This window comes from Eptatretus burgeri, chromosome 16, assembly GCF_056783735.1.
Source record: "Eptatretus burgeri isolate ZD-2024b chromosome 16, Ebu_testis_v1, whole genome shotgun sequence".
In the NCBI taxonomy this organism is placed as follows: domain Eukaryota; kingdom Metazoa; phylum Chordata; class Myxini; order Myxiniformes; family Myxinidae; genus Eptatretus; species Eptatretus burgeri.
In genome coordinates, this window is record NC_140976.1 from 6015246 (window position 1) to 6034575 (window position 19330).

Genomic DNA, 19330 nt, shown 5'->3' on the forward strand with positions numbered 1-19330 from the left:
TCCCCACATCCCTTGTTGTCCATCTGTTTATTTTGTCCTTCAACCCTGCTGTTTGTGTCCCCTCTCAATCCTCAACCCCCCCCTTCTTTTTTTTTCTGTTCCTTTTGCCCTGTTGCGTCCTCATCCGTTCTGTGTCCACACTCTTCTGTGAATCTAATCTTGGTTTACAAAAACGATCGAGTGCACATTCAGGTGTCTCTGCAGTTAATTATGAAATAAAATAAAACAGGTAAGTGTTCAGAATGACAAAAACAAAAATGGTTTCTGAACAGAAAGGAAAATGTCACATCATTATGAGCTCATTGTCATCGTCAATTGAATGTGATCACTTTAATTGAATAGTTATTTAAGTTTCTTTTAATCCTTTTAGTGGGATTACTTGAGTGATATTATCAGGAGGAATTTCCATGATTACGTGTAACACCTTTTACCTGAGAGTTCATTTTAATCAAATCCTATTGTTTGTGTTTTTCAGGTAAATTGTTTGTTCACTGCCCCGAGTTCATTGTGGCTTCACCTGGTCAAGAATCCACCTTCACCTGTGACTTCTCTCCTGGTTCAAATGAAGTTCCAATTGCAATCGATTTCCCATTATTTTCTATAGAGTGGTACGACTCCAACAAACACTCAATTGCTCGTTTTTCCAAGATAGGAGAACATTACATGGACGGTTTGCGCATGTCCGTGTCCGAAGAACATCATGGAACATTTTCATTAACATTCAAATCTGTGAAACTTGATGATTATGGGAATTATACCTGCAAGGTGAACTATCCTCACTATATCACAGGTTCTGCAGTTACAGCCTTGTACAAGGGTAAGTGTCCGTGTTTACCGTGTACCTGTAATGTGTGTTGGAGAGGGACATGGTGAGGGTAAAGGATTCATTATCTCATCACTTTCAAATACTAGGTTTTAATGAGGACGTGAAGTGAACCTTTGGTTCAAGTACAAGGTGTTGATGAGGATGAAGTAAACCTGTGATTGGTTCAAATACGAGGTGGTAATTAGGATGAAGTAAACCTTGAGTTCAAATACGAGGTGGTAATGAGGACGTGAAGTGAACCTCTGGTTCAAATACTAGGTGTTAATGAGGACATGAAGTGAACCTTTGGTTCAAATACTAGGTGTTAATGAGGACATGAAGTGAACCTTTGGTTCAAATACGAGGTGTTAATGAGGACTAAGTGAACCTCTGGTTCAAATACTAGGTGTTAATGAGGACATGAAATGAATCTTTGGTTCAAATACGAGGTGTTAATGAGGACATGAAGTGAACCTCTGGTTCAAATACTCGGTGTTAATGAGGACATGAAGTGAACCTCTGGTTCAAATACAAGGTGTTAATGAGGACATGAAGTGAACCTCTGGTTCAAATACTCGGTGTTAATGAGGACATGAAGTGAACCTCTGGTTCAAATACAAGGTGTTAATGAGGACTAAGTGAACCTCTGGTTCAAATACTAGGTGTTAATGAGGACTAAGTGAACCTCTGGTTCAAATACTGGGTGTTAATGAGGACATGAAGAGAACCTCTGGTTCAAATACAAGGTGTTAATGAGGACTAAGTGAACCTCTGGTTCAAATACTAGGTGTTAATGAGGACATGAAGTGAATCTTTGGTTCAAATACTCGGTGTTAATGAGGACATGAAGAGAACCTCTGGTTCAAATACAAGGTGTTAATGAGGACTAAGTGAACCTCTGGTTCAAATACTAGGTGTTAATGAGGACATGAAGTGAATCTTTGGTTCAAATACTCGGTGTTAATGAGGACATGAAGAGAACCTCTGGTTCAAATACAAGGTGTTAATGAGGACTAAGTGAACCTCTGGTTCAAATACTAGGTGTTAATGAGGACTAAGTGAACCTCTGGTTCAAATACTAGGTGTTAATGAGGACATGAAGAGAACCTCTGGTTCAAATACAAGGTGTTAATGAGGACTAAGTGAACCTCTGGTTCGAATACTAGGTGTTAATGAGGACATGAAGTGAATCTTTGGTTCAAATACTAGGTGTTAATGAGGACATGAAGTGAACCTTTGGTTCAAATACTCGGTGTTAATGAGGACATGAAGAGAACCTCTGGTTCAAATACAAGGTGTTAATGAGGACTAAGTGAACCTCTGGTTCAAATACTAGGTGTTGATGAGGACGTGAAGTGAATCTTTGGTTCAATACTCGGTGTTAATGAGGACATGAAGTGAACCTCTGATTCAAATACTAGGTGTTAATGAGGATGAAGTAAACCTCTGGTTCAATACGAGGTGTTGATGAGGACTAAGTGAACCTGTGATTGGTTCAAATACAAGGTGGTAATGAGGATGAAGTGAACCTGTGATTGGTTCAAATACGAGGTGTGAATGAGGATGAAGTGAACCTGTGATTAGTTCATATACAAAGTGGTAATGAGGATGAAGTGAACCTGTGATTGGTTCAAATAAGAGGTGTTAATGAGGATGAAGTGAACCTGTGATTAGTTCATATACAAAGTGGTAATGAGGATGAAGTGAACCTGTGATTGGTTCAAATACGAGGTGTTAATGAGGATGAAGTGACGCTTTTTGTAAAATGTGTGAGCTGGCATCTCAATGCTCCTGAAAACGAGTGTGTGACCTGAAAGGGGGGTGGGGGAGAAGAGAAGGGTTGGGTGCAGGTTGATGTTGCGAAGAGAAGGTGGGTTGAATGAGGTCAGAAATGAAGCAATAGCACAAGGTTCACAAAGATGCCTGTCTTGGGAGAAGGAGCAGCAAACGCTGGGACTGTGCCTCCAGGGAGATTCCAATAATATCAACTTTGGAGTCTACTTTCTCAAGGAAAGCAATATGGGAAGCAGATGCACAAACTCAGAGGGGAGGGCAGCCAAACTCTGTGTGTGTGTGTGTGTGTGTGTCTGTGTGTCTGTGTGTCTGTGTGTCTGTGTCTGTGTGTGTCTGTGTGTATGTGTGTGTGTGTGTGTGTGTGTGTGTGTGTGTGTGTGTGTGTGTGTGTGTGTGTGTGTGTGTGTGTGTGTGTGTCTCCTCCATTACTCCAAAATCATGAAATCTCGCAGCCTGAAACTTTGCATGCACACCAAGGGAACTCCAAGGAAGTTCATGAGAGAAAATTGGGTGTTTGGTTGAATTAAATCACCTCGTCATGCTGCCTCCACCACCCCTGTCATGCTGCCTCTACCCGCCCCCCATCATGCTGCCTCTACCCGCCCCCCCCGTCATGTTGCTTCGCCCCCCCCTTCATGCTGCCTCCGCCCCCATCATGTTTCCTCCCCATTCCCTCCCCTCACACTGCCTTCCCATTACCTCCCCTTTCCCTCACGCTGCCTTCCCGCCTCGTGCTACCTCCCCCCCCATGCTGACTTCACCTCTCCCCTCGCGCTGCCTTCCCCCTTCCCCTCGCACTGCCTTCCCCACTACCCGTCATGCTGCCTTTCCCGCTTCTCCTCACGCTGCCTTTCCCCCTTCGCCTCACGCTGCCTTCCCCCTTCCCCTCACGCTGCCTTCCCCTCGCACTGCCTTCCCCCTTCCCCTCGCACTGCCTTCCCCCCTTCCCCTCGAACTGCCTTCCCCCAAACTGCCTCCTCCCGTCCCCTCGCACTTTCTTCCCCCCTCTCCTCGCGCTGCTTTCCGTCCTCCCCCTCCCCTCGTGCTGCCTTCCCTTCCTCTCACGCTACCCTCCTCCCAAACCCCTTCCCCCACTATACAACTCTCCGGAGATCGAGGAGATGAAGGGCCATCAAAGAATGTGTGAATTGGACAAACTAATTTTTTTATTTTTTCACAGTTTTTATTAACCCTCCCTTTCCTATCCGGATGCTGGTTATGTCTCGATGGTGGTACATTTCCAGACGTGTCTGGACGGTGGTTGTAGCCTTTCCCTCAAGTCCCCCTATCAAACACATATCCAGAACACCCCCTTCTCCCCACTACCCCCCTTTCTCCCCCATCTTCCTCTCTCCTTCCTCTATCCCGCCCCTCTCTTCTCTTCCTCTCTCCTTCCTCTATCCCGCCCCTCTCTTCTCTCCCTCTCCCTCCCTCTTTCTCTCCCCCTCCCCCCCCCCACCCCTTTAATAGTCCTGCCGGCGAAGCGACGGCTTGTATTTGCTAGTGTGTGTTAATAAAATATTAAACGAAACAACCTTCTGGGTTGTGTACACATTATTTGGTACTTTGGGGAAAATACAGCTTTTCACAAAAACTAACAAGAAAACAATGAATAAAATGATATTTTTATTTTTTATTAGCATTTTATAAACTCTTCAAATCATCTTTATTCTAATTTTGTTCATTTTTCTCTTGTTCAACAAAACCGTTTGTTCATTTTGAGTTTTGGTAAATACAAAACACCATTTGATGTGTAAGATGTTTTACTCCATTTTGTGAAACTTTCATTGTTTGTCCATTACAGGTCACGTGATGGTGAAGGGTCCAAAGACTGTTGAGGCAACACCTGGTGAAGATTTGGAGTTCATTTACACATTATCTCTCAACACTCAGGAAGGTTCACCTTCGATCGATGATTCTCTCCTTTCCATCGAGTTCTACAAAGACTCGAACAAGAACCCATTATACCTTTTTCAAAATGGAGAAGAACAAGACCTAGATGGGAGGATGAATATCTCCGGGATTCCAAACGGGGATTATTTTACTCTGCTCCTCAAGGATGTGGGATTTCATGAAAATGGAACTTACACGTGTACGATACGTTACCCTAATTACAAGGAGGGATCGACATCTACGATCCTGCTCGTCCGTAAGTCTCTCATTTCAGTCCAAGATATGTGGTTTTAACCTCGTGGCGCAGACATCAAATGCCATGGATTTAATGTTTGAATGAAGACAATTGGGAACATCTTTTAAACACTGTTGTGGATGTGACTTCTCGGGGCTAAGAATGTATAGATTAGAATAGTTATTTCCACAAGTTCATGTTTTCACACAACATTGAGGTAAAGCTGTAATGACAATGCGTGTCGATTCTCGTATAGAAAGCATGTCGTCTCCCCTTCCAAAGTTTGTGTCGAAATCCACTTCTCCTTAAATCCCTTTTTAATGTTTTATCTTCTTTAAATCTGTTTTTATGTAAATTAAAATAAAGCGACCTTGCTTGCCCAGCGAAGCGGAAGTTAAGCCCACTTGAGGCAAGCCTCGATCAATCAGGAGATCGAGAAGTTTTGGGGTGGGGCTTGAGCTTGAGTGACATCTGAGCAGCTAATGTGTGCGGAGTGGGCAGGTCTGAGCGACGTCACAGGGTGGGGTGTTAACCAAACATTAAAAGGGCCGGCGGACAGTACAGAGAATGATAGGTTTGGGGCTCGGCTTGGGAGCCATGTCTGGAGTTGTGCTGTCTGATTGGAGGAGAGAGGTGAATGCACAGCTTCCCGGATGGGGAGAGAGAGCCAGCACCTCCTATGCCATCATGCCATCCACTCCTCTTCCACCCATGTTGCAACCCCACGGTCCCTGGACACCTCCAGCACACTGGACACATTGTTGGACTTGCATCGCCCGCACGGGCCGCCATTGGGTATTCCTTGTCTTGTCAATATCTCTCTTCTTTCTGCTGTGGTGTTTGATGTCTTTAGATGGAATACGTAAGATCTTCCGTCCATACGAAACCCTGGTGCGTGAATTGTATTTATTGTAACTAAACCTGGATGGCATGAATCTATGATCGCCTTCCGGTTCTCTCCTACTCCTTGTTTTAAGTACACATTTTAAACTCACCGTCTCACTTTGAGTGATTCTGGCTATTAAGATCGCTGAGTGAGAATAGCCGGGTTGGCTTTTAAATCCTCTTAAGAGGATATTTGTTTGTTTGTTTTTTGCACTAAACACCCCATACCATGAGTAACTGCACCCCCATGCTTACTAAACCACCACTTGGGTTCACATCTTGATTAAGGCTCGGGATACTAAGGGATGGGGAGCGATTGGGATAGTAAGGGAGCAAGAAGGTCCTTGATGCGTCCCGGTCATTTGGCGGACGTGCTCCCCGCAACATTGGTTAGTCAGGATTGGGATCAGGAGACTGGTCCGAATCCCAACGCCACAACAATATATTTGTTACTTTTCAATATAATTTGTATTGAAATTTATTTTGACAATATCCTTGAGAGGTGCTCACATCACAAAGCCTGCAGTGCTGGATATGCTCGTTAATTACTTATTTTCACTCTTTCACTGAAACACAGGTAAACAGGTGGACCAACAAACATCCATACTGACAATGATGTGATAACGATTCTCTCATCCTCAAAACCACAAGACTTCACATTGTCCGTCTCATGGTTAGAATCCAGAATCTTCTAACAAAACCACCGCTGTTTAGCATTGTAACCATAAAGAGCATCGTCACATGACCTGTGATTCCATTATAAACTGCAAAGGCACTCGGTAGAGCACATACCTCCACCACGTAATGCCTGATCCACGAGAACATATCTGGCCCATTACATTTTTGAAATATCGTGCTATACAGTACGATATCGTTTTTGGCTCTTCTCTCTCAATGGTGAAGAATCACTTTAAAAATTATTAGATCCGGATCTGGATTTGGATCTTCACCAAAACTGAATCTATTCTTCCTTGTCACACACCCAACATGTTCACCAAGTTTCGTCTGAATCCGTTCGTAACTTTTTGAGATATGCTGCACACAAACAGACAAATGAAAAATCACTCATAGAGCGACACTTGGCAAAACAGCGCAAAGTATAACGGCACTCGGTAGAGCGCATACCTCTGTTAGGTGGAACAGTTCACATTTTGTATCCCACTGATGGACTGGATCCGAACCAAAATCTTTTGGCCTATGTTCACCTCCAATATAATAGGTGGTTGAATTCAGTGACCTAATGTGCAAATGCTCATCAAATTTCAAGTCAATCAGACGAAAATTGAGTATTTTAGAAATTCGGCCTATGTTGACCATTTGGCCGATGTATGGACCTCAAAAATAATTGGTGGTTTAATTCAATGACCTGAAATATAAATCCTCTTTAAATTTCAAGTCAATCGGATGAAAATTGAGGATTTTAGAAATCTCACCTCAGTTGTTGACCTTGGGCCTTTTGACCTCAAAAGCAACAGGCTTCTTCCTTATGATAAGCTCTACCATGTGGTGAAGTTTTGTGAAGATCGGTTTAGAATTGTGACCTGTACGTGATGAAACAGACTCACAAAGACAGACAAACGCACACAGAGATACAGACAGAATAACAAAATCGACTGATGAATCCACTTGAAAAATCTTCAATTTCACAAGTCACAAACAAACACAGATGGGTGAAAACCTTCGGTGGCAGACGTAACATTTTTGTTCATTTTTATCAACATCTGAGATGTTCCATTTTAACCCAAGTTCACCAAACACTATAGTCTCATCTCTTCGTAATTCCCAATATGATCATAAGGTTTTCTCCCGCTTCATTTGATGAATTTTCATTTCTTACCTTTTAAAGTTTTAACTCAAGTTCGCCGTGACCTCAACATTTGATGTAAACTCATTCACTCAGTGTTTGTCCTATTTGACTCCAAACGACTCCTTTGGATGTCCCACTAATTTTGGAATAAAAAGTTCACTTTTCACCATTTTATACATTCTTCTCTTCTTCTTTCAGCGAGCTCCCGTTAGGGGTCGCCACAGCGGATCAACCATCTCCATTTCGCTCTATCCTCCACATCTTCCATTGACACTCCAACCACCCGCATGTCCGCCCTCACCGCATCCATGAACCTCTTCCTTGGCCTTCCTCTTCTCCTCCTGCCTGGCGGCTCCATCTTCAACACCCTTTTCCCGATATACTCCGCTTCCCTCCTGAGCACATGTCCAAACCATCTCAATCTCGCCTCCCTCACTTTGTCTCCAAACCGTCCTACCTGTGCTGTCCCTCTAATATACTCATTTCTTATCCTCTCAATCCTCTTCACTCCCAACGAGAATCGCAGCATCTTTAACTCTGCCACCTCCAGCTCCGCTTCCTGTCTTTTTGTTAGTGCCACCGCCTCCAAACCATACAACATAGCTGGTCTCACTACCGTCTTGTATACTTTCCTCTTCACTCTTGCAGCTACACTTCTGTCACAAATCACTCCTGCAACTCTTCTCCACCCACTCCATCCTGCCTGCACTCTTTTTCACTTCTCTCCCACACTCTCCGTTACTTTGGACAGTTGATCCCAAGTATTTAAACCCATCCACCTTCCCCACCTCAACTCCTTGCAACCGCACCATACCACCACCCTCCCTCTTATTTACGCACATGTACTCCGTCTTACTCCGACTGACTATCATTCCCCTTCTCTCCAGTGCGTACCTCCACCTCTCCAGGCTCGCCTCAGCCTGCTCCCTACTCTCCCTACAGATCATGATGTCATCCGCGAACATCATAGTCCATGGAGACTCCAGTCTGATCTCGTCCGTCAACCTGTCCATCACCATTGCAAACAGGAAAGGGCTCAGAGTCGATCCTTGGTGCAATCCAACTTTTACCTTAAACCGGTCCGTCATTCTGACCGCACACCTCACCGCTGTCACACTGTCCTCATACATATCCTGCACGATCCTCACATACTTCTCCACCACTCCCGACTTCCTCATACAATACCACAACTCCTCTCTTGGCACCCTATCCTAAGCTTTCTCTAAATCCACAAACACACAATGTAACTCCTTCTGGCCTTCCCTATACTTCTCCCTCAACATTCTCAAAGCAAACATTGCATCAGTGGTGCTCTTTCCTGGCTGCTCACAGATCATCACCTCTCCTCTCAACCGAGCTTCCACTACTCTTTCCCACAACTTCATGGTGTGGCTTAACAACTTTATCCCTCTGTAATTTCCACAGCTCTGCACATCACCCTTATTCTTGAAAATCGGAACCAGTACACTTAATCTCCACTCCTCTGGCATACTCTCACTTTCCAAGACTTTATTAAACAATCTGGTTAACAACCCCACTGCCATCTCTCCTAAGCACTTCCATGCCTCCACTGGTATACCATCTGGGCAAACCGCCTTTCCACTTTTCATCTTCTTCATAGCAGTCCTCACTTCATCCTTACTGATCCACCCCACTTCCTGATTCACTATCTCCACCTCTTCCAACCTTCTCTCTCTCTCTCATTTTCTTCATTCATCAGCTCCTCAAAGTCTATCTATCTATCCACCTTCTCAACACACTCTCCTCACTCGTCAGCACATTCCCATTTGCGTCCTTTATCAACCTAACCTGCAGCACATCCTTCCCAGCTCGGTCCCTCTGTCTTGCCAATCGGTATAAATCCTTTTCCCCTTCTTTTGTATCCAACTTCTCATAAAGCTCGTCATATGCCTTTTCCTTGGCCTTTGCCACCTTTGCCACTCCTTGTACTCCTGCCTACTTTCTTAATCTCTCTGACTATCCCACTTCCTTTTCGCCAAGCCCTTCTTCCTTATACTTTCTTGTACTTCATCGTTCCACCACAAAGTCTCCTTATCTTCCTTCCTCTGTCCAGATGTCACACCAAGTACCTTCCGAGTTATCTCCCTCACAACTTCTGCTGTCGTTGCCCAATCATCCCACCCATCTTTACCACCATCCAACGCCTGTCTCACCTCCTCCCTAAATTTCACACAACAGTCTTCCTCCTTCAGCTTCCACCATCTGGTCCTTGGTTCAGCCCTCACTCTCTTCCTCAACCTCACCTCTAAAGTCATCTTACAGACCACCAATCGACGCTGTTGAGCTACACTCTCCCCTGCCACCACCTTACAGTCACAAATCTCTTTCAGGTTGCATCTACTGCTTTAGATGTAATCCACCTGTGTGCACTTTCCTCCACTCTTGTATGTCACCCTGTGTTCCTCCTTCTTGAAATACGTATTACCACTGCCATTTCCATTCTTTTTGCAAACTCTACCACCATTTGCCCTTCCACATTTCTCTTGTTGAGACCGTCCCTCCCCATCACCTCCTCATCCTCTTTATTCCCTTCCCCAACATGCCCATTGAAATCTGCTCCAATCACCACTCTTTCATCCTTGGATACACTCTCCATCACTTCATCTAACTCACTCCAGAAATCTTCTTTATATTCCATCTCACACCCCATATGTGGGGCATATGCACTGATGACATTCATCATCACCCCTTCAATTTCCAACTTCACACTCATCACTCGGTCAGACACCCTCCTCACCTCCAATACCCTCTTGACATAATCTTCCTTCAGGATTACCCCGACACAATTTCTCCTCCCATCCACACCATGGTAGAACAGTTTGAAACCACCTCCAATGCTCCTAGCCTTACTCCCCATCCACTTGGTCTCTTGTACACACAGTATGTCCACCTTTCTTCTCTCCATCATATCAGCCAACTCTCACCCTTTGCCAGTCATCGTCCCAACATTCAGAGTTCCAACTCTCACCTCCACACTTCTACCCTTCCCCCTCTCCCACTGCCTCCGGACTCGCCTTCCCCATCCACTTGGTCTCTTGTACACACAGTATGTCCACCTTTCTTCTCTCCATCATATCAGCCAACTCTCGCCCTTTGCCAGTCATCATCCCAACATTCAGAGTTCCAACTCTCACCTCCACACTTCTACCCTTCCCCCTCTCCCACTGCCTCCGGACTCGCCTTCCCCATCTCCTTCTCCTCCTTCACCCAGCAGTAGCACAATTTCCACTGGTACCCTGCTGACCACCGGTACCGGTGGCGGTCGTTAGTAACCCGGGCCTCGACCGATCCGGTATGGAAATTCGTTTTGTTGTCTGCATAATGATTTGCATAAGTTTTTACGCCGGATGCCCTTCCAAACGCAACCCTGGTCGCCTGTTATGACACACAGGGATATGGTACATCTATTCTAACCGGGGCATACACCGGGCCCAGTACACTGGTACTCATTTCGCCGACCTCGGAAGGATGGCAGGCTGAGTCAACCCCCTGGTGTTTTCGACTTGGTTTATATATATATATATATATATATATATATATATATATATATATATATATATATATATATATATATATATATATATATATATATATATATATATATATATACATACATATACATATTTATAAACATACATACATATATTAATTCAGTGTCCCAACGGGGCTTGAACTCAGGACCTTTTGGATCCCAAGCCACTGCCCGAACCACTGTGCCAACACCAGGCCTTCCATTTTATACATTTCATCCAGAAAATTTAGAATTTGTTTTGACCTTGACTTTTGACCGACACCAAAATCAAGTGATTTCTTCCTTGGCTTTGGCTGAACACACTTGTGGAGTTTTATCAAAGTTGTCCAACCCATTCATAATCTTTTATAACATTTTTTTCTTTTGTATACCTTGTCGAGGCTCGTATGAGAGCTAACACACAACGCACATCAAAGGGGGGCATGAGACAAGAGGGGAGGGAGTGGGAAGGACAAAACAGTGGGGAACATAGACATTAGGAGATCTGTGGAAGGGAGAGGGATGGGACGGGGAACATGGGGAATAGAAGATGGACATTACAGGGACTTTCAAGAAGGAAAGCAGGGAATTTGAAGGAGGTGGGCTTGGGTGGAATATCAGGGGTATAAATGATCGAGGATTTGGATGGGGGATGATAAGAGGTGGTGGTGAACAGCTGTTTTGAAGGCCTGGAAAGAAGAATGGGAATGAATAGAGTGAGGGAGTTTATTCCAAAGTCGGGAAAAAAGAGGAATGAAAGAGTGAAGGTGAGCAATTTTGTCAGGTCAGGTTCGATCTGTGACCTGCTACAGGTACCATGTAAACCTGTACTAACCTGTTCCATGGTCGGGTTGTCGGCGACTAAACCGTCTCCCCCACCAGGTTTTCTGGTGAGGAGGGTGTTTGGATATGGACACCCAGCAGGATTAAAAACAAAACCTGTCAAAGGGCGGAGGAGCTCCTTGTGAGCCAACGGCCATCCATATCTAGTGCCCAACTGTGTCTGCGGACGTCCTCCTGCAGTTGGGTTACTTCTTATTAGGAGGTTGGTGGCAGGATTTGCACTCCAGTCACCGTAAAACGCTTCATTCCGCAAAACGCAAAAACGCAAAAAAATCTGAAAACCCACTCCGTGGGAGTACCTCCTGTGCAGCTTCCCTTCGCAGGGCAGCTCACCGGATGATGGGATTGGGGCAAAGCCTTCGGGACCCCCAATCTTTGATAGGAGGGAAACCACGGGGTAACATCCCTGGGTCAGATTGCGGGAGAGTGTGTCGGAGTGGTGCTGAGGTGTCGTCCACCAGACGGCGGTCTCCTTGGGTTAACCTGAGGCGGTCCCTTCGGGTGGGTGCCTGGAATGTCCTATCCCTAAGAGAGGATGATCACCTGTCTCTGTTATCATCTGAGCTCAAGCGTTTGGACATCGGGATTGCAGCTCTCTCTGAGGTTCGGAGACCGGATTGCGGCGAGATAATGGTGGGTGGTTACACCTACTATTGGTCTGGTCGCTCTGATGGTTACCATACCCAAGGAGTTGCTGTAGCTGTGTCCAATAAGCTGACCCCAATGATAATTGAGGTAACACCGGTCAACGAGCGTATTATGAGATTAAGGATTCGTCACTCCTTAGGTGTCATTTCCCTGGTCTCTATTTATGCTCCGACTGAGGCGAGTGATCCTACCGTGAAGGATGCATTCTACGCCACACTCGAGTCTGTAATGGGTCAAAACAAAGATCCAGGCTTTCGGTGACATCTTGGATGCTGCTGTCCTGTCTGTGTCTGTTTGTGGTGAGGATGTTGAGGTCGTGGATAGATTCACTTACCTTGGCAGTGATATTCATGTCTCCGCAGGTTGTGAGCCGGAGGTCAATAGACGTCTGGGTCGGGCCTGGGGAGTCATGGATTCACTGGATCATGGGGTGTGGCGCTGCCGGTACCTGTGCGGGAGGACGAAAGTCCGAGTCTTCAGGTCCTTGGTACTTCCAGTCTTGCTCTATGGGTGCGAGACTTGGACTTTGACCAAGGATCTGAGACGGAGACTTAATTCCTTTGGTACCAGGTCTCTTCGGAGAATCCTTGGCTATCGCTGGTCGGATTTTGTGTCCAACGAGCGGTTGCTGAGAGAGACTCGGATGAGATTTGTTACCTGCATAGTCCGTGAGCGTCAGCTGCGGCTGTATGGACATGTGGCTCGTTTTCCTGACGCTGATCCTGCTCACCAGATTCTCTCAGCGAGGGAGTCTCATGAGTGGAGGAGGCCAGTGGGCCGACCACGTGCCTCATGGTTGCAGCAGGTTGACCATCATCTCAAGGAGATGGGGATGGGCCTGGCATCTGCCTGGGGGATGGCCAGACGGAGGCCCCTGGAGTACCGGCGGAAAGTGGACGCAGCGACGCGCTGTTCTGGCACATGCTCCCATACCTGACCTGACCTGAGCAATGTTTCTTGATTTTGGTAGTTTTACCAGAAGGAGGTTGTTGGCAGACCTTGAGCGCCCTGCGGAAATGAGGTGGGGACAAATCGTAGAGAGAGCAGGGGGGCGAGACTGGAGAGGAGACGGTAGAAGACAGAAAGACCACCGACCAACCTGCGGTGATTGAGTGAGAGGCCCAAAGACTCGGCCTCATTGTGGGAGATGCCAATGATCTGAAATGCCTTGGTTTCTACAGCGTGAAGCCGAGAAAGGTGGGAGGCAGGAGCACCAGCCAAAAGGGGAGAGCAGTACTCCATCAGGCTGCGGACAAAAGCTTTGTCAGTGGTCAGGAGCTCAGGTGGGCCGTGGAAGGACTTTGCACGACGGAGGATTCCCAGTCGGTGCCTGGCTTTGGAGGTGAGGTTTGAAATGTGGCTTTCCCAGGAAAGGTCATGACAGATAGTGAGACCCAGAAGCTTGAAAGAAAGGACTTCTTCCTTTCCAGAAGTGAGACCCAGAAGAAAGGATTGTTGAGCAAGTGGATGGGGGGGGGGGGGTTCTAAACGGTCCTTTCGAAGAGACATCGTGAGAGTGTGAGATTTGTCCGGATTGAAAGACATGTTCCACGTGTTGGACCAGTTTGTGATTTTATCCAGGTCTGCTGTGAGCGAAGAAGCTGCTGCTTGCCGGTCTGAGGGATGACCGATGGTACGGCAGAGGGTGGAGTCATCAGCAAAGAGATATAGAGGATTTTCCAGAGAGTCGGAGAGATGATTGATGAAAACCAGAAAAAGAACAGGGCCCAGAACACTACCTTGAGGAACTCCAGCCCGGACAGGAAGGGGGATGAAAGAACTCCATTTCGGGCCACACGGTGACTGCGACAGGAGAGGAAGTCTGCGAGCCATGAGTGTAGATGGCCTTGGATACCATAGGAAGAGAGTTTGGTGAGCAGGGCAGGGTGCCAGACTGTGTCAAAAGCACGTGATATGTCCAGGGATACGGCTCGGATTTCCTGTCTGGCATTGAGGAATACATCCATCGTTGGGAGAGCAGAAGCAGCATATCCAGGGTAGAGTGACCTGGTCCATGTTTGCTGATTTCCAAGCAGATGGCAGATGACCTTGAGCAAATGAGAGGGTGAATAGAACAGAGAGAGGGTGAGCAAGAGCAGAAGTGCAGGCTTTGAGGACACGTGGGCTGATGCTGTCTGGACCGGTTGCAGAATCTGAGTCGAGGTTTGACAGCAAGCTCTCCACCTTGTCAGGAGAAAAGGATACAGAGTCAAGGGACAGCTGGGTGCGACTGGGTAAGGTGGGGTAGAGAAAGTGATGGGTTTTGGATACAAGATTTAGCTGCAAACACCGAGTTTAGGCATTCAGCTTTTTCACGTGCGGTATCAGCAGTGCGGCCATTTGAGGTAAGGGAGGGGATGGAGAGGGAACATACACCAGAAACAGATTTGATTCGATGCCACCAGGATTTTGAGGAGGGAGAGAGGTTTGAGAGTTCAGACTTGCGATTAGAAAGATGTTGTTTTGTGGCTCTCCTGAGGGTAGATACACACACTTGTTCTGAGCTTTATGGAAGGAAGTGAGATTGCCCTCAGTTGGGTTTGCTTTCCATGAGGAAAGCTTACCATGTTTCAGGTCAACTGCCTCACCACAAGCTTCAGTGAACCAAGGGCGGGAGGAAGGGTAGGACAACTGAAGATGAGAGGGGATAAATCTGTGCATTAGGGAGAGCAAGTTTCTTTGAAAAAATTTCCAGGATGAGTTGATGTTGGAGAAAGTAGCGAAAGGAGACCAGTCTATAAGTTTGATGGCTGCTTGGAGACCCTGCCAGTCTGCTTGAGTGAAATGCCAGACTCGACGGCGGTGAGGTGGTTCTCTGGTAATAGCCAGAGAGATGTCCACTTTGACAAGGACGTGGTCAGAAGAACCGAACCGATTACAAATGTTAACTGATGAGGGGTGGGGGGTTGGGAAGGGGTGTAAATTTTATGGCATTTACTACCTTGAGTTTGTTTTTCTGCTTCAGCTCCAGCAGTGAAAGGGTTAATGCTTCAAATAAACTATATCAAAGTTTAAATAATTACAAATTAAGTATTTTAATTGTATTTACAATCATCTTTTTTTTCTGTTTTTTTTTAAATCATAGTTTATGTCCCCAAAGATTTGTAGTATTTGAGGATGGATTCGAGTTTCTTGGTAATTAGTAGAAGCAGTCTTGGAAATTAAAAAAAATCAATTCCTCCTTTAAAATGGTAAAATTAAAAGTATAAACGAGAATGTTTTCCACTTACGACAAATAGTTAAACATTTATCCGTTACAATGGATTGTTATAAATGAAGTTTCCCTTTGCAGGTTCAGAAGAAAAACACCAAAAATCCTTTTTTGGTTTGATCTTTGGTCTCCTTGCTACTGTAGTGTTCTGGGGGGTCTTGGTGTGGTGTCACTGGAGGAAAACCCAAAGGTAATTTAATTTTAATTGTTTTCTGATCTTTTATTTTTTCATGTCCGTCTGCATTCATGAACGTCTGCAAATATATATATATATATATATATATATATATATATATATATATATATATATATATATATATATATATATACATACATACATACATACATACATACATACATACATACATACATACATACATACATACATTTGTGTGTGTGTGTTTATTTGCCCTTATTTCACCGGGTCGAAAAAGGGGGCTTATGGATTCGGTCATGATTTTTGTGTGCGTGCGCAACTATATCTCTGATATGTATGAACCAATTTTACTTAGACTTCGCACAAAGACAAAACATGATAGAATACATAAGTACATCATTTTGTTTCGTGATGCGATGAAAGAAGGCCGACTGGTGGCCATTTAGTTGTAAGTACCCGATGAACACGTCCTCAACCATTTCTCTGACATGCTTTAAGGATGTTGTTCAAACTTGGCGCACAGATACTGAATTATGGCTTACATATGCACATCATTTGTTTTTCCCCAAGATGGCCGACTGGAAGACTGGCAGCCATTTTAGACGTAAAAAACACCGTGGTATCGAACACGTCCTCAACCACTTTCTTGGACATGCATTTACTGATTTTGTTCAAACTTTGCATACAGATAAGGAAAGAGGGCTCACATATGCGTCATTTTTTTTTTCGAGATCAGATCCAATATGGCCGACTGATGGCAATTTTGTTACTTAAATGTCTTCCCATTCATTTCTCAGACATGCATGATCCAATTTTGTTCAAACTTAGCACACGCACAGTACATGATGGCATACACTTGCACCTAACCTTATTTTGCGATCTGATCAAAGATGACCGACTGGTAAACTGGCAGCCATTTCCGTTGTAAATAATTATGAGCTCACCCTTTAACTCTGTCCAGAAAAATTACTAAAACGGGGGCTTTGACATTTTATCTTTTTTTTTCCTTGTTTCAATACGAATGTGTTTATTTCTGGCTATCGTCGATCTTCCTCGATATTTTCTCGAAGTCCAGAAACCAAACCCGCCTCTTCCCATTGGCCCTTGGTTTTCAAGATGGCGGTTTCAACTATCATGGCATTTATCAAGAACCTCACCCCCGCGATATTGCAGAGTTTCCTGTACAGGGATCAAATGCTCAAAAATTTAGCATGTAAGTCCCTTACACAATCTTACTTATTTCTTGACAAGAGAGACAGGTGTGCCATCCTTCATCTGGGAAAGTAGACACAAAGATGATGATTAGAGGAAGGGCGGTGCCTGGTTGGGAATCCTGACTCACCATACACCAACAGGTCGGCCCGGGTCTGTTCCATGTGGAGGACAGGATCAGTGGGGGTATTGGGGGATATAGGGAGTGTCCATGTGGTGTGAAGTGGTTGGAAACGCCAGGTTCAACAGTTCTTATGCGGTTGCTGCCCTTGGACTCTCGTGTTCACTCGAGCCAGGCAGTGAATTGTGAAGGCACAGGCATTTGACAGCTCGTTCAGGTCGAGACTCATCCAGGCACAGCGTATGCAAACGGCAGCTCGTTCAGGGCAGACATCCCCAGGCGGTTCTGTCTCCTCCCAGAAATTCCGGAAGTTTACCGCCATTGATGCAGCGTCTTTTACACCACCTTATTAAACATGTTACATTGGTTCTTTGTGTCTGTTTGTGTCCTTCATGACATCTTATAAAACAGTAAGTTTCCTCTTTGGAATGATCTTCAATTTTGTTTCACTGTCAGATCGGCCGAGTAAACAATTTTTTTTTTAATCTCTCTCTCCCCTCTACACATAAGTGACTGAGACAAATTCAGAGCCAAAGTGCTGTAAAGCAGCAGGTTATTTTTCAGATTTGTGTTCAAAATCAAATTCAATTGAGATCAAGTTGTTCCTCAATCACAAACTGACGTTTGTGGACAGAAAGATGGACGGAGAGACAGACAGAAGTGAACCAGTTGCTTGACCCCACTTTTTGCTTCACGTGCACAGGGTAAATATGAACGTACACATCACAAATGAGTAATTGAGCAGAAAGCAAACACCTATTTTGGTGGGCAACCCCTCTCAGACCCTGATTTTCTTTATGCCGTGAACAACGTTTGATACATCACGGGTGATGAATGTTATGGTCATGTTTCATTGATATTTTGTGTGTAGTTTCTGAGAAGAAAGTAAATACCCTTTTTGGGTGGCAACCCCCTTCCCCTGTAAACCCTCTCCATAGACCCCTCTCAGACACCGACTTTTTTAATGTTTGAACAACCTTTGGTACATCATAGGTTATGAAGGTTGGGGTCAAGTTTCATCAGAATTGTGTGTGTAGTTTCTGAGAAGACAGCAAATACCTATTTTTTGGTGGGGGTGGGGGGGGGAATCACGTGTTTGAGCCCCTTTGGGCCCGAATTTTTTACTTACGAAATCTTATTGATGACTTCCGTCTGTTATTGTGTGTTTGTTACTTTCGAAATCTAAAGATTTCGTAAGTATATTGATCAGTTCCGTTTCTGTTTGTTTGTTTGTGTGTTTGTTACTTATGAAATCTAAAGATTTCGGAAGTATATTGATCAGTTTTGTTTGTGTGTTTGTTTGTTTGCACGATAACTCGAGAACTGAAGAAGCCACCAATGTCAAATTACACCACATGATTGAGGAGGGTGGTTGCGAGCGCTGGTTAGATTTTGGTCAAAGGTCAAGGTCACAGTGAGGTCAAACATTCGATTTTTGATGGTTTGGTACAGAATCATCGTAGAAACTTCTGGTTTGCGTCGCGACCTTCTCTCGAGACAGCTTTTATTAGACAAAGTCAGAGGTCAAGTTGACGATTTCGTAAGTACCAGTCTATGACTGCTTGTTACTTACGAAATCTAAAGATTTCGTAAGTATATTGATGCCTTCCGTTTCTGTTTGTTTGTTACTGACGAAATCTAAAGATTTCGTAAGTATATTGATGCCTTCCGTTTCTGTTTGTTTGTTTGTTTGTTTGTTTGTGGACACGATAACTCGAGAACGGAAGAAGCTACCAATGTCAAATTACACCACGTGATTCAGGAGGGTGGTGGCTAGGGCTGATTAGATTTTGGTCAAAATCGGTCAAAGGTCAAGGTCACAGTGAGGTCAAATATTCGATTTTTGATGGTTTGGTACAGATAACTCAAGAACGGAAGAAGCTACCAATGTCAAATTACACCACGTGATTCAGGAGGGTGATGGCTAGTGCTGATTAGATTTTGGTCAAAATCGGTCAAAGGTCAAGGTCACAGTGAGGTCAAATATTCGATTTTTGATGGTTTGGTACAGATAACTCAAGAACGGAAGAAGCTACCAATGTCAAATTACACCACGTGATTCAGGAGGGTGATGGCTTGTGCTGATTAGATTTTGGTCAAAATCGGTCAAAGGTCAAGGTCACAGTGAGGTCAAATATTCGATTTTTGATGGTTTGGTACAGATAACTCAAGAACGGAAGAAGCTAC

General features: G+C 44.9%; 1 protein-coding gene across 1 annotated transcript in view; it reads left to right on the forward strand.

Moving 5' to 3' along the window:
• The window catches only part of LOC147010390 (muscle M-line assembly protein unc-89-like), a 182299-nt gene that overhangs the window by 153307 nt on the left and 9662 nt on the right, over positions 1 to 19330 (forward strand). The window contains exons 11-13 of the mRNA XM_085860349.1: positions 476 to 817; positions 4404 to 4748; positions 15735 to 15843. Coding sequence (XP_085716475.1) covers positions 476 to 817; positions 4404 to 4748; positions 15735 to 15843 — 796 coding nt within the window. The remainder of the gene's footprint in view (positions 1 to 475; positions 818 to 4403; positions 4749 to 15734; positions 15844 to 19330) is intronic.